Below are 22,168 nucleotides of genomic sequence, written 5' to 3'. Positions count from 1 at the left end.
CTAGAGGAGTATCCCTTACATCTTGCTCATGACACCCGACAAAAGGTTAGTGTGTGTTTTAATTATCTCTAATGCAGAAATAGCTAGCTGGCATTGTAGATCTGAATTGTCCTTTTGTGTGGGATTTGACTCATATTAACTATGTTTACTACAGATTCTACCAGTTATGGCAAATATAAGTAAACACTACAAGGGTACCCAAATGTGGATTCTCAGTATGTTTTTTTTTTTTTTATGCTTTTAGTTTGGCTAAAATATAAAATTCACTTTGAGTTCCTGACAATTCATATTTTATTGAAAAAACAGTATATCAGTCTTGGAAACAGAAGCTACATTTATGGGATTACACTATACACTGATAGTTTGGATCACACTGTATTGTACTCTATCACACAGAGAGATGTATAAACAATTAGAAATAACTCCTCTTTCCTGACCGTATATGGAATTACAATATCACTGGCATTTCCAGAAAGCATTTCATGATCCATATTTCACTATACCAAGAAGCCTGGCATGGAGGGGAGGGGGGGGAAGAGAAAGATCTTTTAATAATTCGTCCATCTTGGAGGCCACAGTCTTTCACAAATTAACTCTAAGTAGGGCGCAGTTGATACAATGCCGGTCAGTCTTTCAAAAGGAACATTGTTGGCTCCTTTCCATAGGCTAAAACATACTTTCACATTTACAAAGCAAAACACCTGTTCATTTTTAGTGAATTTGGATTTCTCAATGCAGGGACCAAGTTTTATGCTCCTGATATTTCAGAATGGCATGTACATTTTAAAGGAGCACTATACTTGCTGAAAAGGCTTTGTGTCTGGAGTCTGTTATATTTGTGACTGTTTACTAAAGTGCAGATTTTAATAGAAATCAGCACTTTTATAATTAGGGGCAGGAACACTTCCCTGGCTGTCACCATAGGAAAGCTGCGATCACATGAGAGTGCTCACATGGCTCCAACTATGAGAAGCCTCTCTCTACCCTCTTGTATTTGTCTGTGTATATTGTACGTTTCTCCACTAATTGTACAGCGCTGCGTAATCTGTAGGCGCTTTATAAATAGCAGTAATAATAATAAGCCTCTGGTTGATGTATTTCCGGATCAAGTCTGTGCCAGGGAAAGAGGGGAGGGATTGCAAAGGCTGCAGGCAGAAGTTCTGCAGCATTTGTAAGCTGTGTTTTCATATACCGTAACCACAAAGAAAACCTGCAGGGAAAACAAACATGCATATTTTCTTTGGAGGTATAGCTCTTAAATTGTTAAAAAAAAAGTTTCTTTAAAGTTACAGGGTAATTAAGATTTGGAACAGAATGATTGTATGTTTAATGTTTGACATAAGATGCCCGTCGTCCATTAAAAATAGCTTAGTTTTCAAAATCTTCAGTTGATCCAATTTCCAGAAGGCAATACAAAATCAGAATAAAACCCAAAACTTTTTTTTTTTTTTTTTTTAATTTCTGTAAAATGCACATTTTCCAGCACAGAGCACAACCTCTAGATATTTATATACAAACCCAACATTGAACCAACTACACCTTGATAACCCATTTACCAACATTTTAAAAGGGTTAACAGGTTACTTGGGAGAGATGGGGGCAATTTAATTTTTTTTTTTTTTTAAATCCTCCATTTATTTGTAATGCAGATATACTCTCAAAAAGTCAATGTAGTGATTGGTGGACGCGGAGACGGAAATAGTTTGTATCACTGGTCCCTCTTAAAACTGCAATCCATGTTTCATTTATGGTGGACAACTATGAGAAAAAAAAAAAAAAAAAGTTTTCCCAAAACTAGGTAAATATCCAGAAGTAAAATAAAAAATAAATTAAAAACAAAACAAGTCTGTATCAACAGGCCTACAACACACATCCATACATCATTACACAGAGACACACACAAAGTGGAATTTAACTCAGTCCTTAGTATACTAATGTTGGACTTCTAAAAGACCTTGGTATTATTGCATGTGGCATTAAAAGAAAACCTCACTTTTCAAAATGTGTGTGATTAAAAAGCTGGGCGTGTAACTGCTCAGCAGGAGGTTCCTCACTATCTTCTACAATGTTTGTCCAAACTGTGGCAAGATGTATGGTAATTAAAGATTAAGAGAGGGCTGACATTGAAGGTTGGTGTCTTGTGGTGATTTATGGTCCCAGTTTTCCTCTCTCAACAATGGAACGAGAGACAAAAGTGATACAAACACACAGTTTATTACAATCTCACATAATGACATTCATCCACATACCTGCACGCACTCACATAAACTGGATTGGACTAAATTACAAAGTGTCTGTATGCACATACACACACCTGCCTTGTGCTCTTAACATTTCCTGGCTGGAGTTCCAGGATCATAAAATCAATGCTACAAACCCAGCCTCCTCTCAGTTCACAGGCTGATTGTTGGTAGAGTATGATTATAGCAAAGGGTCAACAATCTCAGAGGCTTGCAGAACACTGCACAGCACACCCCTGCCACACAGTGGTGACATGATTGTGAGAAACATCTGGTTTCCTTAGCAACTAAATGGTTAATGAAGCAACACTCTACAGGTCCCATCTCTTGAACAGTCTAGTGAGACTCTGTGAGATTACTTCTTTGAAAGAATAAGTAAATAGGACAGTGCATTGAATAAAGGTCCGTCAGGCTCTACAGAGCATCCCTGCAGGATTTTTGCAACAGGTAAGGTTAAATAGTGCAATGATCTGCAAGTCTCTTTATATATATTTAGCAGGGCAAGCTGTGCAGTCCATCAAGCCATGTCCTGATGCAATTATATGCAGGTCTTTTGTGCTCCACAATGCCTCTAATGTTGCTTCTCGTGCAAGTTTCTGGAAGGTTGAGCACAAAAAAGATGGTTGGTGGACCAGTTGTGCTCTGAAGTGGAAGATGCCTTAGTTATTTTCAAAGAGGGACAGCAGATCATCATTGCCACTGCTTGGAAGGTCAGGGGGCCCAAGGTATGATAGAAGCTCCTCAGGATTTGTCAGTTCTGGGAGAAGCTAAAACAGAGGAAGGTAAAAAAACAAACAAAACAAAAAAGAATAAGAACTACATTAGGAACATTAAAAATGAGGAAGAGAAAATACAAATTAAAGAAATAATGCAAAATGAACAAGAAGGTGGATAACCAATGAAACATGCAAAGAATTACAGTACAAAGAAAGGCAAACTAATGGTTTTGGTAAAAAAATGAGACCTAGAAAGAGGGAGAAGAGTTGGTCCTAGTGAGAAAAAAAAACAACAACTGAAGAGTGCTTACATCCAGGGTTGGCTCTGTCACATCGCCAGCGCCTTGCATTGGGTTAAAAGCCATATCACTGCCAGGCTGTGCCATTTGTTGCCGTGGAGGATTCCGATGGTGAAGCTGCTGTGGTGACTGGCTGCTGAGGTTGGAGGAGTGAAGTGACTGATTGGGATTGTGGGAAGGGTCTATCCTTCCAGAGGAGGGGACCTATAGAGAAGGAAAGGACACTCCTTAAAATGCCAAGAAACCAAAAAGAGCAAAGACAAAAGTAGAGGAATTATGGCCTTTTTTACACTACTAGATTTTAGGGGCGTGTCGTGAGATTCAGCAGAAGCACAGGCTCTTAACATCGCTCACCGTTTTGGCCTATGTATACGACCATCAGCTTGACATACAGATTGAGCATCCCAAGCATAATTTTGGAATCCATCATATCTGCTTATTATAGTCCTTTTTAAAATAGCTACTACCATGCAGGATACCTTCAAAAGTTTCTGTTAATAAACGGCCAACATAACCATATCTCATTCTCTGATAACTTGGTGGCTGGTGTATATGAAAGCTCAACTTAACTCTAATTTGGGCAGTTTGACTAACGGCATTAAACAATTAATAAAAAATACATGATCATATCTATTCTATTCAAAAGGTGACTTAGTGGAAGTATAATGTACTCTTGCAGAAGGAGATTAGGATCCATGAATATAGCCATGTATGGTGGTAACTGGGAGACAGATAATTATGGCTATTGTGGTAACTTTACTTGACATGTGTACAGCAATTCACACAAGCTAGCTTTTCCATCAAAAGGCTGTACGTATGGTACGTTACATGCCTGGTTAATACACTAGCCAAATCTTTGCTGTATTCCTTTAATTTCTTGTAACCAGTAGGACTTGTTTAGGAAGAAGTACAGAACACCTTCCCCTGTGTTAGATTATATTCTACCCTGTTTTCGGCAGTGTTACTCACCTGCCCAGCCATTGAGGGTCCTCCTGGCTTTTCAGGGCCGAGCAAGGAGTTAGGAATGTCAGATTGATAGGGGATGGAAGGGGGGGCATTGGGGGTGAAATCACTCATTGTAGGGGTGCCTGGGTTTGAAGAAGGGAATCCACTCTCAGGGTAACCTCCAGGATTCTGAAAACTGGATCCTAGGCAGGAGGATGAAAAGACAAAAATAAGATAAAAAGACAAAAATGGGACAAAAAAAAAAATACACTAATAAGAAGCAGGAGAATGCAAATTAAACTTAAAAAGCATTACTAAATAAATTCATCTGTCAGTTTGAACAGGTATTTTATCAACCATTGTACTTATAATGCTATTGCAATATTTACAGTGTTTGTATTAGTTACCAACCGGGGCTGTTGTAGTCGGCACCCACGCTTCCAGCTGATTGAATATTGTTGAAGGGGGAGGAACTTGGTCCAAGTGCCGCTATCATCTCCATGACATTTGGCATTACCATGTGAGTTGGGCTGAGACTCCGGCATCGCTTCAGAACAGGCCCATCAGACTCTTCCTTTACATGAGTATCTGGTTTGATTGGTACTGGCTTCCAGCTGCACGTCGGATCAATTGTGATCTCTTCATAGTCAGAGCTGGTAAACAAAGTACAATAAATCAAGTAATGAATCAATAAAAGAAAATTAACAGCGGATTTTAAAAGAGTATTATAATAACCTCTGTTTAACACCACATGGAGAATGCATGCAATGATCATGAACAATTTATTTGACTTGAAACTGGTAAATATATTAGCTGGGGCCCAATTTAAACTAGTGAGCAGGTCCTGCCGCGCGCGCACGCACACACACACACAAAATTATTCAACCCCCATTGTAAATGTTGACAATAAACCTGATTTTCAGTCTTTTAGCCGTTTGCTTTTGTTTGATTTGTTCATTGCAATTTAAATAGTACTTCGTAGAGCACCATTTTGCAGTTATGAGCTGCTGCAAATGAGATGCATATCCAGACACCAGCTTCTGGCAGCTATCCTGAGGAATCTTAGCCGATTACTCATTAGCAATGGCCTAGAGTTCAGTGATATTCTTGGATTTACGTGCTGCAACCACCTTCCTGAAATTCCACCAGATATTTTCTATGGGGTTCAAGTCAGGTGATTAATGGCCACAGCAGAATTTTCCAGGACTACTTTTGCAACCTAACCTTGGTGGAATTTGAGGTACACTTGGGATCATTGTCTTGTTGGAAGGTCCAATGACGCCCAAGCTTCAGCTTCCTCAAAAAAGGCATGATGTTTTCTTCTTGATGAATCCATCTTGCCACATGCTGCAGGTTTCCAGTGCCAGAAGATGCAAAGCAGCCCCAGAGCATTACCAAGACACCAACATTCTTAACTGTAGGCAGAGCGTTCTTTTCAGTGTATGCTTCATTAGTCTTCCTCCAGACACAACGCTGATCAATTGGGCCGAAAAGTTCCAGTTTTGTTTCATTGCTCTACAGAACAGAAAACCCAAACTTCTGAGGCTTATTTATATGATTTTGAGCATATTAGAACTGTTCTTGTGCTTTTGGGTCAGTAGTGGTGTACATCTTGGAGTTCTGTCATGGAAACTTTCTGCATTTAGTACGCTCCTTACTGTGATCACAGAAACCTCAGTGCCTGTTGCCAACAAGTCTTGCTGCAGTTCTTTTGCAGTCACTCAATTTTTCACAAAAAAATTCTCAGAATTCTGGTTACAGCCATTGATAGCTTGCTTTTTCTTCCCCGTCCAGGTAGTGTGACCACTGTTCCTTCAATTTTGAGCTTGCATACAATGCTTCCAACAGTTTTTCCAGGAATATTCAGTGCCTTTGATATCTTTTTGTATCCTGTTCCTTGTTTGTGATGGGCGAAGATCTCTTCTCTTAATTTTGTGGATCATTCTTTTGACAGTCATATTTCCAACATGCAGTCAAACGTGACACTCAAACCCCTAACCAGTTCAAGTGTTCCAGGTAAAGTACACCTGGTGAAATTAATGAAGCCCCTGATTAGTTGCATCAGGAGTGCTTGAGACATCACTTATTTTGCATATTTGAACTGTTGAGGAATTCTTGAATTATAATTGAGATATAAATTGGTTGCATTTTCAGTTTAATCCAACGAAACCACTTGACACATTCGTGTTATTTCAATTACTTTTGTTTGACTTACTCATTACAAACAGCTGAAAGTGTATACATTTTGACAATTAACCCGATTGTCAATGGTGGTTGATCAAGTTTGATTACGTGCATGTGTGCAAGCACACACACGCCACCACTCAGGGTAACACTCCCCATCTTTACACATCCTCCGCCAAGACTTTGTGCTTACCTCTGGATATAGAGCAAGGTTCCCAGCATGTACTGGTCCACCTCTAAGCCTTCCAATAGGGCAGTTTTACTGCAGAGGAAAAAATAACACTTATTAAATGCCAAGATACAACTTTAATGTCATACATACACTGCATTAAGTAGGAAACAAAAACGCATAACCCACAAAGTATTGTCAGGTGAGACATGTAATTTGGACTTTCACATTAATTAAATTCAGTGGTGCGGCTCCCCATTATTCAACTATTGAGAAAGTACCACTGGTAATTTGGACACTATTTTACTTTCTATGATTCTATTAATACATTTTTTATTTTGATAGAAGAATCAGACAAACTTTCTAACTGAAATATGTGGCCATGAAAAAAATATGAACTAATACAACTGATGCAGTCCAACGTAAACTCTGATGGTAAGAGGAGTGTGAAAAGGGAAGGCATGCTTAGGTGACTCATAATCTAGTCCCTAAAGGCATTGTGTGTTGGCATGGTGTGTCTTGTTTATTTAGCAGAGGCAGCTCTTTTACAAGCCACAGTCAGTAAATTACTGGAGCATTCTGTTGAAAAACAGGACTGTAAAACAGATTGTTACGACAGACTTATACATTGAACCTTAAGATGTTTGTAAAAACAAAGTAGTATTTACCATTTATAAAGTGGCAATAGGCAGTGTTATTATAAAAATGCACACACCTTTTATTTATTTATTTAATTGATGCTTTACTCCTTTCTAATATACATGGTCTTGGCCTGGAGCAAAGTATTCTGTCTTCTTAGTGGGTTTTTCCACTTTACTTTTAAACACTCGGTGACAGCATGGTACGGTCTTTATGGTATGGAAAAGATTAAAGAGGGAACTTGACCCCATAACTTACTTGCACACAGGGCATCTCCAAGTTCCTCGCTCACAATTCAGTTGCAGGTAAGACTCCAGATCAAAACACTGAGGGAAGAGAAAGGTACCATGATATACAGGACAAAGAAAAATACAGATTGAGGACAAACAACTGAGATAGAACATTAACATAAACATGAAAATAATGGAATGCAAAATCTATACAAAAGAAAAAAAAGTCACGCAGGAGAGAAATAGAGATGAATCCTGGCAGGCATTTTTCCTATGCACATTGGAAGGTCTGTATTATGTATAACTTTATATATAAATACACAACACATGGTTGTTTTTCCGGGTACTAAATTGCCGTTTGCGCATATATTAAAAACTAGCTGCCAAAAGAGTTGGACAAGTACGTGAGAAAAATACAAAATGTTTGATTTTGATGCATCAGAGCACAGCTCCCTGCGGACACAGCCACAAAGAAAGGATCAGACCGGCTGCATACACTTCTGAGTGGTACTGGAGCTGGCCCCTATTACAGAGAGACTATGCCCAGGGGATCTGAACCTACCGAGCGGAAAAGACGGCGGGTCTTTCCCTCTATGGGAGTTGGCTGAATGGCCTAAGACAATTACCATAGTAGAACTGTGTTGCCATCATCCAGGCACAAACTCTTATATAATCGTTGAGTCTTACTCCACGCCCAGCTTGATGAGAGAGTATGCCGAAGCACATTTTCTACTGCCCAGTGGTATTTCTAGGATGTTTGCCTCACCAGTTTTAGATTAGCTTGTTTTTCCTACTGTTCACATCGGTTAAAACTATATGCTAGACGTCACTTACCAACAAAATGCTTGTAGCCTGCTATTTACAATTAAGCATGACACAGTATGTAACTTAGCTATCACTTTAATTTACCTTTAGTTTATTTTATGTTACTCACCCTCCCCCCCCCCATCGGCTGTCAGGTCTACCCCTGTCAGACATCGGCTGAAATGTCACCACAACGCAACGCAACCTTTCAGTCACAGGGAACTATGGCCATATCAAGCAATGGTATCTTGCCTATGTTTCATGCTGGCTAAAAGTGACAGCTTTAACATGTTTAATGCTAGCAACAGGTTTTTCTTTCACGTGTTCGTTCAGCCAGTGATATCTTACCAATGTATAATAATGGCAACCAGTGACACCTCTATGTGTAATAGTGTCAACCAGAGTAGTTTTATAAATGTCATATGCTGGTCAGATACTTCACAACTGTGGCAAGTTATATTAGATTATACTGTCATTATTTCCTTCTTATGCAGCACCACCCTCAATCACAACCTGTATGTTTAAATGTTTCGCTGTCGCTGCATGTTTAAGTCTGCCATTATATCGAATTTATCCAAGACATGCGTATTATGCTAACATATGTGAATCCAACCGTGTACCTAAACTACTGTTCCAGAAGTCATATTATTATTATAAAAATGTGCCTGTATATTGAATGCCACGACATGTAATACCGCTGTTTACCTACTCTACCGGATGTCGCTGTTGTGGCACGCACCGGCAATTTTGTTAATCACATGCACACCCAAAATAAAGAATTTAAAAATAAATAAATAAATAAATAAATAAAAAGAATAAAAAAAAATAAATTGTAATCACCAAAAACACAAAAAACTTGGAATCTGGTTGGTGTTTCCACTTTCCAGGTTCCTAGTCAGAGTGCAGCGCTATATCAGTCTATTTAGGGTGTACATTTAACATTGCAATAATTTTTTGGCATTTCTAGTTCCACTATATTTAAAGGGACACTATAGTCACCAGAACAACTACAGCTTATTGAATTTGTTCTGGTGAGTAGAATCATTACCTTCAGGCTTTTTGCTGTAAACACTGTCTTTTCAGAGAAAATGCAGTGTTTACATTACATCCTAGTGATAACTTCACTGACCACCCCACAGATGGCTGTTAGAGATCCTTCCTGGGTCATGGCTGCCTAAAATGCATCCAAACATTCAGTATCTCCTCCCTCTGCATGCAGACACTGAACTTTCCTCATAGAGATTCATTGATTCAATTCATCTCTATGAGGAGATGCGGATTGGCCAGGGCTGTGTTTGAATCATGCTGGCTCTGCCCCTGATCTGCCTCCTTGTCAGTCTCAGCCAATGGAAGCATTGTGATTGGATCAGGCCACCACTTCTGCTGATGTTATCAGGCAGTGGGCAGGTCTAAAGAAAACAGGGACAAAGGCAGATGCTGCAGACTTGAATACAAGTAAGATTTCTATATTTAGGGAGGCATGATGTGGTTTTAACCCTATAGGGTCAGGAATACATGTTTGTGTTCCTCCCTGTAGTGCTCCTTTAATTACCAACACATTTTTTTTTAAACCTGGTTCAAGGTATGTAATGCACTAATATTCTGTTCATCCTATATGTAATACATCAATAATTACTCTCTCACTGATATGTAAATACATTTGCAAGCATTTGGTGTGATGTGGTAGATCACATAAAAGTTCACAAATAATTTTAATTAGGAAAAAAATACAGACAATTTTGTATAATATATATTTTATTTTCAATACACTTTTTCTTTGTTTCTGTTTCCCCTTATATACCTTTTCTGTGAGGGAACTATATATAGATACTATCAGGAACTAATAACAAAATGAACATTGAATTTACGAAAAAAAAAACAGTACGGACAGAGTTTGGAAACCATAAATATGGAGGGACAGGAAGTGAGGTGCATCTCGGTAATTGGAGTCCCGAAAACCACCGGAAGTGACGTGACGGCTAGCGAGCGTCATGAAGAACTACAAGAGGATTGCTATTGGAGGACTAGAAAATGGCGGGAATTACGAATGGATATAGTGCTGCACTCCGACTAGGAACCTGGAAAGTGGAAACCCCAACCAGATTCCAAGTTTTTTGTGATTACAATTATAAATCTAGCTAAACCATTTTTATAATTTCAGTAAGTGGACAAAGGAACAATCGACTATCATATGTATTGACTGGTATCTCACTTTGCTCTTTGTTTACACCAAGTACAAGTAGCCTTGATAACTGGCCAGCTGATCTGTTAAAATGGACAGGTAGCAACAGACTCAAGAACACAGATACAATAAATAAGGAAGAACACAGTATGATAACAATACTGCAACAAGGAATATGAAAGATGGTTCAAACATTGAAGCTTGAAATACTACGATTACAATTACATTATTCGGAGATTAAATGCGCTTTCAAACATCAAATGTCAGCTATGCTCTAATCTTCCTCCTCCCACTTCAGTAAAACAGCCAGAATTAAGTGCCTGACTCGTCTAGCACATCTCCCAATGTTAATAGACTACTGCAATGCACTATATGCAGGCCTTCCAAAAATGAGTGACTGACTGCAGAGAGAGCCAAATTCCTATCTTATTGCACACTAATGAGGCAGTCTCTGACATGACATCTATCCCCTCTCTATTAACCAGGTGAATGGCAATATCATTACAAAGTTGGCTTGTTGACTAAGTCCCTCATTTGTAAATTAATTAAATTTAAGGGAGAACAAGTCACTCTGACAACATTTTGTGCTCTTTGCTCATTTGCCATGCAGCTCCTAGTTCACAAAACTTGATCTCTCCTCCACCTAGATCTATTATGGGGAATATTTAAAAATAGACTGAAGACTTGGCTCCTCTATTTTCACATTTTTGAATGTTGCCCATTAAAGGACCTCTTCACTGCAACATGAACATCTACTGTGACATAAAATTGTGAAGCATGTGGAGTCTGAGTAGGAGGAAAGATGCATATAAATGATATATTATGCTAAATTTGGATCCTATTATTTACTATTGTACTAATAATTATGCTTTGTACCGACCGTCCCATATTTCTTTATATGTTATAACCAACCAAAACCAAAACAATAAAGATTGCAATTATTCCAGTCTGCTGCTGGCTATGCCCCTTATCTGCCTACATGGCTGACATCATCAGAAGTGATTCGCTGAGCCAATCACAATGTTTTCACATGGGAAAGCATTGGATTTGGTGAGACTGTCAAGGAGGAAGATCAGGGGCAGAGTCAGCACAAGCCAAACACAGCCCTGGCCAATCAGCATCTCCTCATAGAAATACACTGAATCAAAGCATCTCTATGCGGAACTTTCAGTGTCTCCATGCAGAGGGTGGATACACTGAATGGCACACTGCCCCAGGAAGCACCTCTAGTAGCCATATGAGGAGTAGCCAGTTGAGATATCCCTATGTTGTAAACACAGTGATTACTGCAAAAAGCCTGAAGGGAATGATTATAACTCACCAGAGCAAATACAATAAGCTGTGGTTGTCCAGGTGACTATAGTGTCCTTTTAAGGAACCCATGTGTAGGCCATTAAGTTAATTTGGAGAATTACTTTTCCCCATAAACCATGAATGAAGATAGCAAAGTCTTAAACAAAAAAAAAAAAAAGATTTAAAGATTCATAATAGGAAAGGGTATGTGTGACATCTTGACACTTTTTTTTTTAACCTATTAAACAGAACACAGGGATTTAGGTCCTCTATAATGACAAAGGGACCTAGGCAGCATGATGTCTTAGGCCGGCCCAGAGAGTGAGTGAATAATATAATATATATGTTCAGAAACATATTGGTAATATATGTAAATCGGGTTCATGCAAAGAGGGTGAAAAGGTATTAAAGAAATAGAAATTGCATCAAATTTACAAAGCCAAACTTTTAAAAGCTTTCCTCATTTCTTTCTCGGGATGAGGAATATATCGGTTGTAGACTGAGGATTTCCATCTGCCCAATCTTTTAATAATATGCACTGGAGTGTCAGTGTTGAAGGAGACCGAAGCTGCCCCTATTCTAAATGAAAGACCCGAGACATGGATACAACCCAATCTTAGGAGTAGTGTTCTGATGTAGAAGATGAATTTAGCCGTAGTCAGAGGGATTCAGTGAGAGTAGTGGTGAAATGTGTGTGGCATGACTGAGTGTGGGTAAGTAAGAGTCAAGTATTTTAACTGGGCACTAGTTCTAGGTGGTATAGCGGATGGATGAGTAGTTTGGTTCGTTTTAGAGGTTTGTAGAGAAAGTATATAGTGATCATGATTTTTAGCGATATCCAACATTTTTAAGGTGGTCCCAGTTCCACCACTCATATCTGGTGTCACAATAGCTTGCATTTATTAAAAAAAAAATATATAAAAAAAAAAACAAAAAAAAAACAAAACTTTTTTTGACTGTAATATAATAGCAGTCAGTTTCCTTCACACGTGTGCATTTCAGGGCCTGCCAGGGAACAGTGTCACACCAGTGCAACTCATATCTGGTGTAACAGTAGTGTACATTTTAAAAAATAAATACAGGGGGCTTGTTGTCACCTTTTGGGGACCCTTGGTGTTGTACGTGGCTGTGTGGAGGAAGAGACCTTCAATTACATCAGTGAGGACAAGGAACGGGACATGGCTAGCTTGGTATCCAACCTTGTGCAAATGGGGAGTTTGCGGTTGTGCAAATGGACTGTTTGCGGTGCGTTAAACGGGGAGTTTGGTCTGTCACTGTGAAGCGGGCGTAACCCTTACACTACCTGATCGATACAACATCATACCTGATGTTTTAAAGCACGTTATTCCAAACAATTTAGGAATGTTAAGTGATTTATGCCCTTTATGGATTAAAACCAGACTCTGCATCAACTATGTAATTTTCCATGGGAGTTTTGCCATGGATCCCCCTCCGGCATGCCACAGTCCAGGTGTTAGTCCCCTTGAAACAACTTTTCCATCACTATTGTGGCCAGAAAGAGTCTCTGTGGGTTTTAAAATTCGCCTGCCTATTGAAGTCTACGGCGGTTCACCGGGTTCGCCCGTTCGCGAACATTTGCGGAAGTTCGCGTTCGCCGTTTGCGAACGGAAAATTTCATGTTCGCGACATCACTATGTGGCACATTTAAAGTCCCATTATAAAATTTTATACCGTTGGTACCTCACCTCCTCCAGATTACACAAATTGAATTCGTCACATACAAATACATGCTGGAGGGAGTGTGGAGAAAGGGGATCTTTGTGTCACATGTTGTGGTCGTGCCCTAAAATTAGACCCTATTGGAATTCGATACATAAATGAATTTAAACTGTTGACAATTCAATTGATAATTTGACACCAGAGCTTTGTCTCTTCAAGCAAATCCCCATAAATTTACCAAAAGTATAATAAAATGATACTAGGCCATATTCTAATTTCTGCAACGACAATCACCTGACACTGGAAAACGATTAAATCACCACACATAAATGAGGTCATACAATACATATTTGAAAATAGACGTTGCAAACTAGCTTTCCGCTTGCCAACAGCAAAAACTGAAATTTTGAAACAAGACTGGCTTTTATGGGAAGAAAGCTTCAGAATACATTATGATCCTATTTCATAGTTCGTTCCTGACCGGATGATTGCCAATACGTTGTATATATTTGATTGTATATAATAATGTATATAAACTGATACGTTATTACTCGTATCCCACTGGATGATTGTAATTACAGAGTTTATCCTGTTTTATTATTTTATATATTTTCTGTATTAAATATCTTATTGTGTAAATGTGTAAAAAATCTTCAATAAAAATATTTGAATATGATTCTATAATGTCCTTTTGGCCGGGTGTTTTCTGAACTGGTCAACTTACGGTTATCATCAAGTGAGGCATTTTGTCGTGTAGTAAATCATCTGATGTCCAGGTCATGTTCAAAAGGGAGTAACAATTTAAGAGGAGCTATCAAGGTATCCATACAACTTTGATGCATATTAAAGGAACACTATAGGGTCAGGAAGACAAACATGTATTCCTGACCCTGTAGTATTAAATCCACCTGAATATAGTAACATTTCCTCCCTAAATATAGTAACATTTTACTTGTATTCAAGTCTGCAGCTGCTGCATCTGCTGCTGTCATCATCATCGGAAGTGGTGGTCTGAGCCAGCACAAGTCAAACACAGCCCTGGTCAGTCAGCATCTTCTCATAGAGATGCATTGAATCAATGCATCTCTATGAGGAACGTTCAGTGTCTCCATGCAGGGGGTGGAGACACTGAATGGCAGTCAAACTGTGCAGCACTGCCATAGGAAACACCTCTAACAGCCATCTAAGGAGTGCCCAATGTTATCATCACTAGGCTGTAATGTAAACACTGCATTTTCTCTGAAAAGACAGTGTTTACCACAAAAAGCCTACAAGGAATGATTCTACCAACCAGAGGAAATACAATAAGCTGTAGTTGTTCTGGAGACTATGTCCCTTTAAAGCATGTGATGAAATAATTTACATGTTACAGTGATCTCAGTCTCAGTCTTCCATACAATTTTACATCACATCCTTTTAAAATGAAAATACTGCTCATGGCAGTGTGTATGTGGCAGTTATTCCCTTTGAGAAGTTATTGAGCATGAGTGAAGCAATAAGGATGCCTGCTCAGAAAATTTCTATGGAAGGTTACAGATTGACTCCTAAATCTGTGAGAATCAGACTGGAATGCCAGATACAATGTGAAATATGTAAGGAAACCCATATTTTAAAATCAATTTGGAATAAAATATACACAGTATATCAAGAATGACCCTTCCGAAGTGCCAATATACATTTTTAGCTCAGAAAGCATAAAAGTTATTCCCTTCCTAATTTAGTCCCTTAGAGGGCATATGGCCACTTTTCAAACCCAAAAGACAACTGGATATTTTTTATGATATTTAGGAAATTAAAAGAACTCATGCCTTACTAAATAGTAATAAGACTGTAAAACAACAAATGAACAGCTATTAGCTGCAGAGAATTTTTTTAAAATATATGACACCTTTCATACACAAGAAATTGAGAGACAAATGTAGGGAGACTTTGATAGCTAGACTAAATATATGTATAGGTAGAAATGTAGGAATCGCACAGCTAAATGAAGTAATTAAAAGCAAGAATATAGAGAACAAGTGGTGACAAGTTTTAATCAGAATGTGAGTGGCAAAACTGAACTGTTATTTTTAGCACCCTTATTACAATTATACATATAAAAACACCCAGATATGCAGTGGTTTACACCCTTGACATTTTCATTTTTTTTTTGCCCATTCGTTACCTGGATATGCCGACAATCATGTCCCCGAGCAGGAAGCTGGATCCTTCGGAAGGTAATCGGACATTTAAGGGACACTTTGATAGCTGTCTGTTCTACTCCATCTTCACCGTTGGGTCCGGGGGTCCCTGGGATGCTGCCACTGCTAAAATTTCTTTTAACTGCAAGAGAGACACAAGAGCTACAATGAGCAGACTATAAGGGGGTATGATTGAAACATGCAAGAGAAAACGTGCCAAACACTACCATTTATTTGGATTTGTTAGGAGGAGAGAATGTGTATCTTACTCTTAGTGATACAATGCTCCGCTGGGAGTAGTCTCTTCTTTATCAGTCCCTGGAGAACAGATCTGACAGATGGTCGGTGTACTAGCTGCAGCACAAACAGGTGAGACTAAAAAAGAAAGACAGGAACACGGTGATGAATATAACGAATAGTTAGCATTAGTCATTGCTTTTGTACTATAAATAGCACTCTCAAAGCAACTCAGTAATTTATTCTTAAGGATAAATCTCAAGCCTTGCCTTTACATTAGGCCAGGCATCCCTTAAACATGACCAACTATTCATTATCTTGGAAAATAGACATCCACATATTCTGCCGAAAAGTATGCTTCCTGAATTTCCAGATCTATGTGACAACTGAGTTTCTCTACTATAAACGCTTTCCTTCACTTCTCCCTGAGCGTAAACTCTCAAAAGCAAGGTACTCACACAGCAGCAGGCACTGACAGTAATCTGAATGCTGTTCCTGCCTGGCTGGCAAACGTTTTTCAGGTATAGGGGTTTGTGAGAAGTCTTGTTGTCCCCGCGTTCTATGCTCAGTGGAGTGGAGTTCACGCTCACTTGTACAGAGCAAGGCCAGTTAGTGTTCATCTGCCGATCTTCATGATGATAACACTTGAACTGAAGCTCCAGGTCAGGCCTGAAACCAGGAGTGGAATATTAGATGGAAGAATAAAATAAAGGCGCAAAAGAGCAATAGTCACATTTTCAAGTTTAAGATATAGACAATATCCCAACAGAAATAATATAAATACACACCTCATCATAAGCGTCTTGTACACAGACTCCCGTAAATGGTACACGTGGTTGCTAACAGCCAGGTTATGCTGCAGTCTGAAAGGTTCCAGCACAATCCCATCACGAACAGGAAAGGTCAGACGCAGCTCATCGTTGGAGGCACCTGGTGGGAAAAGCCACGGGAATACTAGTTAAAGTCTATGTTTTCATAGCCCTGTATAACACAAACACATAAGATCTGGTAAAAAATGGTGGCAGCCACCAGACCTTGATGTGAGACTCACCTGTAGGGGACGGGTGCAAGGTGTTGTGTGCTGGTTTGACATCTGGCAGAAAAGGGGACTTCACATCCTGATTTGGAGACATGTAAGGAGGAGCACTGCTTCCAGGTGTCATTGGAGGAGTGGGATTTCCAGGCAGCGGAGAGCTAGGATACCCAGGCATTGAGCGGCCCGGCTATTGGAGACAGGCATAACCCATTGTTAGATAGATAAGAGAGCAGAGTTTTATAGTTTACACAGCAAAGCAATGCCAATTCTGACACCGCCCTATTCACCCCTAACCAAAATTCTAGGGCAATGCTTTAGTTTTCTTTTTGCACTACCAACCCCTAACTACCTCTCCTGACCTAATTCAGCTGCTGCTTTCAGAGTCCTTCTTACCCCGCTCATAGGTTGATTGTAGGCAAAGTTTCCTCCATTGTAGTTATTGCTTTGTCCACTGTACTGGTCATTGAGCTGAGGAAAGAAAATTAATAAAATCAGACTGCCAGTAGGAGAATAATTTTGAATGAAATTTGTTACTTGACCCCATCCATAATCTTGAATTTCCAGTTCAATAACATAACAAGGAAACTGGACAAGATTAACGTATTGAGACAACAAAACGGAGAACATCTACCTTAACTATAGGACAGTCATTTAGGTTATCCCTACTGGGTTAGTGGAGAAACATGATCAGCTTATTAATAATGAAGACAGTGTCTTCCTGCAATCACTTTGCACCTCTTGGGGAATTCTCTTTGAAATTCTTCCTACAGGAGATTGTTAAACGCAGGATTCTGACAAATATTGAACAATGAGTTTTACCCATCTAGTGTTCAGCAGTTACAATTTAGCTTTTACAACTGTAAGTAAAATAAAATATTTATTAAACAAAAAAATGCTACATCAAAAAAGCCATCTTAATAGCCTAGCCTCTGCCAGCTCACATATAGCTGCAGGAGTTAAATTGAAAAGGACATTACTTCTATACAGTGTCATTCAAATTGCTACACATTTTGACCTTCTTGGGCTTTTCTGTACAGTCACCATGGTTCCAACCTACATGCAGCATCCTACAATTCCGAGCATGCAAACGCAAGCAAGGCATTGTGGGATATTTATTGTGTGAGTTCCAGGAATCTATGATGTGTGAGGAGGAAGAGGAAATTGGAAAAGTACATCTGTTCATCTATACACCTGCAGGGGATTTCAACACACAGAATATAGACCCACCTATCCAACCATATGTGCATGACAGGTTCACAAAATACATATGCGAGTTATATATATATTTTTGGATTAAGAGTTAAATGCTATATATTTCTCCACATGTTTGTGTATCGTTTTCAAGCAAGACTCAAAGAGATAAAGACAATGTTTCATAAAATTGAGATATTTGTGAACTCAAAAACTATAAATTGTTTATTCACTCAACAGGGAATCAATGTGCAATCCAAAGGAAAGATCACATTACAAGCCAATATTTAAAAATAAATAAATACAATTTTTAAAATAAATCCCGTGCCAGTTCAGCCATTTTTCAGCTTGGCTAGCTATCAAAGGGGAATTACAGTACATCACGGTGTAACATTGCCACAGTCATTTAGTACTTTTGAAGATATTTGTGTGAGTGGCTGTATTTCCTGAGGTTTCTACAGACAGCAGTTGGTCTGTCTGTTTGGAACAATGGCAACAGCCTGGTATACATTGGGAAGTGGATGGTCAGTGACCCATGCACACCATATTTTATTCCAGTGATCGCATCAATGTAATGTGAAACACAGTGTACAACTTGGAAGTCATTGCAACGGACAGAGTTCCTGAGTTCTCTCCGGAAATCTGTCTATTCTCATGGTCTGGTAGAGTCCACTAACTTAATTACTGTTCAGAGCACATCCATCCAAAACACACTTCAGTTTTGGGCCTCCAACTAATTTTGCAGATTGTGGACTATTTTTGTTTAGTAATTGCTGGCTAACGTTTAGGCTCACCCTATCTGGAAACACAACGATATGACCTTTCCAAACAAATAACCTCACTACCTGTTTAAAGAGGCTACCACATTTGCAGCACAGATAAACCGTCATTTGGAACACAATTCCTACCACTATTAAGTTCCTTCATTCTAAGCCAGACGGATTCCTCTCAGCTTTGCTGCCCTCGGAGGGCCACAGGTAGGAGTTAGTACCAGAATTCCATCAGCTCTTTAATACATAACACAATCGGCAAAAGAACAACAACAACAACAACAACAAAATCAGTATACGTTCCGCAGGGAGAGAACATTTGATACAAAGGTGATCTAATCACCCAGCTCCAGAGGCTTCCATCCAGGATTCAGCTCCATGAAGATCTCCTATGCATTCATTGTACGTTGATATTTATTTATAAAATATTTTACCAGGAAAGATACATACTATACTATAATATACTACCTTCCACTCCCCGCCACACACTTTGAACCTCGTTGGCAAAGTGACAGTGGAGGAGATCCTATCAGAGCACCAAAGCCCTACCTTATTGTGTTATGTGTTCTTATACTGTATGAGATGTTTGTGGTTTAAATTACATGGTTCGACTACCAAACTTGGTGGTCTATCTTTAAAGAAGAATTTAAAGTGGATTGCAATTCCCAGCATTTTTATTCACCTCCTATATCTAACAAACATATTTGTGAGGTGTGAAAGACAAGTTTAAATGTACAAATGCACACCTATTTATCCTGCAACTGGCAGCCTCTGTCTTATGTTGCAATCAGTACAGAGATAGAAAGCTTTACCGATTTCTCCTAGTCTCTGCATCCTCTCTCTCCTCCTCACTTGCAATGTATGCCCTGGCTATCCCTGGACTCTTTGTTTTGTTCATGGTGTAATGTTCAGAGAAATGATTGTTCCCATTTAAAAATGGCTGCTCCCATGAGGCAAGGTTGAGTCGGAAGATGTTCTAATGTTATTTACGTATGTATTAGAAAATACACATAGAGGCTATATTACATGCAGTACTGCAATATTAATCTACTTTAAAGAATGAAATATGAGGGTCCCTCTACCACCTGATGGCATTCAAAGCTCTTCCCTCTGTGCCGAATTTATCTTACCATTAAAACGGTTTCAAGCAATTTAACCATGAATGAGGGTGTAACTAAGGCAGAGATACACACTTTCTTTTAGCCATACCGATTCATACCACTAGCACTGTGATAGGCTTAATGATGTCAGCTGACACTCTCAGCCAATCACAGCCACCCATGCTTCCTCGTGAGCCCAAGCAGCACAGAGGGGATGGGCTGCTCAGGACTCTTAAGCATTAAACATTAAAACTGGTTTAATGCTGAAAAGGAAGAACAGTGCCATGGTACTCCAGAAACTATAACCACACTGTCAGAGAAACTGCAGCTCATGGATGGTAGTTGCCATGATTTTTCCTTACAAGCACATCTTTCGCTAGCTAGAGATGTAAAAGAATGAAGTTACAGGTGTCACTCTGTTCCGACAGATGCGCCAGCAGTGAAGCCAACATGTTAGTGTACTGCAGGAGGGCTGGATGGGGCAGGAGACAATAGGAACTGGAAACCCTTTGTTATGGTGGAGCTGGCACACTTGAGAGAAAGAGTACTAAAACGTCTAAAGAAAAATATAGAATTTATCTTTTTAATAATTTATATATTTATTGCTTCAGGAGCTGTAGTCTAATAAAGATAAAAATGTTAGAACAGGTTGTCTTTAAATCATATTAAACTAGATACATGTATCAAAAGTGAGCACTGGTTGATAATAGTGCAGCCCCTCAGCCCAACAAACTCAAAGCTAGTACTCTACTATCAGCTCTTTACCAATGTTCCATATTCAAAAATCTTTAAACTGCTTGTTATAGGAATGATTTTACGACAAATGAATTCTTGAAATTAAAAAAAAAAAAAAAAATATCTATATCTATATCTATAGATATATCTATATCTATATCATGGGGGATGGTGGACTAACAACTAACTAAATCCCCATTATGGTTTTTTTGCCTAGATTAGGTGGTTTTAAAAAAAAAACTTTTGAAAACTAATAAAATCTGTCAACATTGAAGTTGCTGTTTAGTAGATAGGAGAGTGTGCTGGATCTTGTGTATCGTGTTATATATATATATATATAAAATTTAAAGCAGCACTGTAGGTCAGCCATGTCAAACTCGCGTGCCACAACTAATATTTACGCAGCCCGCGGTGAGGGAGTGCTGTGTGTGAGCTCTTCCTGCTCAGCTCCCCACTGAGCCGGGAGCTGGAATATGACGTCACTCCGACTCCCGGCACCACTGCGGCGCGCAAGGGAGCTGAACAGTGATAGCTCACAGTCAGTGCTCCCTCACTGCCTGTCTGCCCCTCGCACCCTTGGTAAGAAACCAACCCAGTGTAGTATATATATATCTGCGTGCATGGGTGGGTGTGTGTATGACTGCGTGCGAGCCAGCGCATCGGTCAGTGAATGTGTGTGTCGGAGTGATTGTGTGTTATGTCAGTGAGTGTGTCTCAGTGTGTGAGGGTTTCAAGGAGTAACGGGAGGATCTGCTTTTTAAAGGTGCGGATGGGGCCGTTGGGAATATGCTAGGGGCCGGACTCTTGTTGGGTGTTTTTTTTTTGTTTTTGTTTTTTTAAACAGGGCAGGGGTGTAGTAGACAAGGGTGACGGGGGGACTGGGATTTAGTAGACATGGGGACGGGGGGACTGGGATTTAGTAGACATGGGGACGGGGGGACTGGGATTTAGTAGACGAGGGGGGGGGACTGGGATTTAGTAGACGAGGGGGGGGGGCGACTGGGATTTAGTAGACGAGGGGGGGGCTGGAGTTTAGTAGACGGGGGGGGGGGCTGGAGTTTAGTAGACGAGTGGGGGGGCTGGAGTTTAGTAGACGAGTGGGGGGGCTGGAGTTTAGTAGACGAGGGGGGGGGCTGGAGTTTAGTAGACGAGGGGGGGGCTGGAGTTTAGTAGACGAGGGGGGGGCTGGAGTTTAGTAGACGAGGGGGGGGCTGGAGTTTAGTAGACGAGGGGGGGGCTGGAGTTTAGTAGACGAGGGGGGGGCTGGAGTTTAGTAGACGAGGGGGGGCTGGAGTTTAGTAGACGAGGGGGGGGCTGGAGTTTAGTAGACGGGGGGGGCTGGAGTTTAGTAGACGAGGGGGGGGCTGGAGTTTAGTAGACGAGGGGGGGGCTGGAGTTTAGTAGACAGGGGGGGGCTGGAGTTTAGTAGACAGGGGGGGCTGGAGTTTAGTAGACAGGGGGGGGCTGGAGTTTAGTAGACAGGGGGGGGCTGGAGTTTAGTAGACAGGGGGGGGCTGGAGTTTAGTAGACGAGGGGGG

At 39.9% G+C, this 22,168-nt stretch overlaps 1 protein-coding gene across 3 annotated transcripts in view; it reads right to left on the bottom strand.

Annotated features, from left to right (window-relative positions):
* Positions 1–1,633: 1,633 nt before the first annotated feature.
* Positions 1,634–22,168, bottom strand: part of ZMIZ2 (zinc finger MIZ-type containing 2) — a 59,627-nt gene continuing 39,092 nt past the window's right edge. For all 3 annotated transcript variants that reach the window (XM_063448549.1, XM_063448547.1, XM_063448548.1), the window contains exons 8-19: positions 17,228–17,302; positions 16,850–17,021; positions 16,587–16,728; positions 16,257–16,467; positions 15,831–15,936; positions 15,546–15,703; positions 7,451–7,518; positions 6,578–6,646; positions 4,612–4,853; positions 4,225–4,403; positions 3,268–3,459; positions 1,634–3,007 (exon numbers count right to left, since the gene is read on the bottom strand). In XM_063448549.1, the coding sequence (XP_063304619.1) occupies positions 2,900–3,007; positions 3,268–3,459; positions 4,225–4,403; positions 4,612–4,853; positions 6,578–6,646; positions 7,451–7,518; positions 15,546–15,703; positions 15,831–15,936; positions 16,257–16,467; positions 16,587–16,728; positions 16,850–17,021; positions 17,228–17,302 (1,722 nt within the window). In that variant the 3' untranslated portion in view covers positions 1,634–2,899. The remainder of the gene's footprint in view (positions 3,008–3,267; positions 3,460–4,224; positions 4,404–4,611; positions 4,854–6,577; positions 6,647–7,450; positions 7,519–15,545; positions 15,704–15,830; positions 15,937–16,256; positions 16,468–16,586; positions 16,729–16,849; positions 17,022–17,227; positions 17,303–22,168) is intronic.

Source organism: Pelobates fuscus, chromosome 3 (genome assembly GCF_036172605.1).
Source record: "Pelobates fuscus isolate aPelFus1 chromosome 3, aPelFus1.pri, whole genome shotgun sequence".
NCBI lineage: Eukaryota > Metazoa > Chordata > Amphibia > Anura > Pelobatidae > Pelobates > Pelobates fuscus.
The sequence above is the reverse complement of the archived record's forward strand: the minus strand, read 5'-3'. Positions and strand labels throughout refer to the sequence as shown.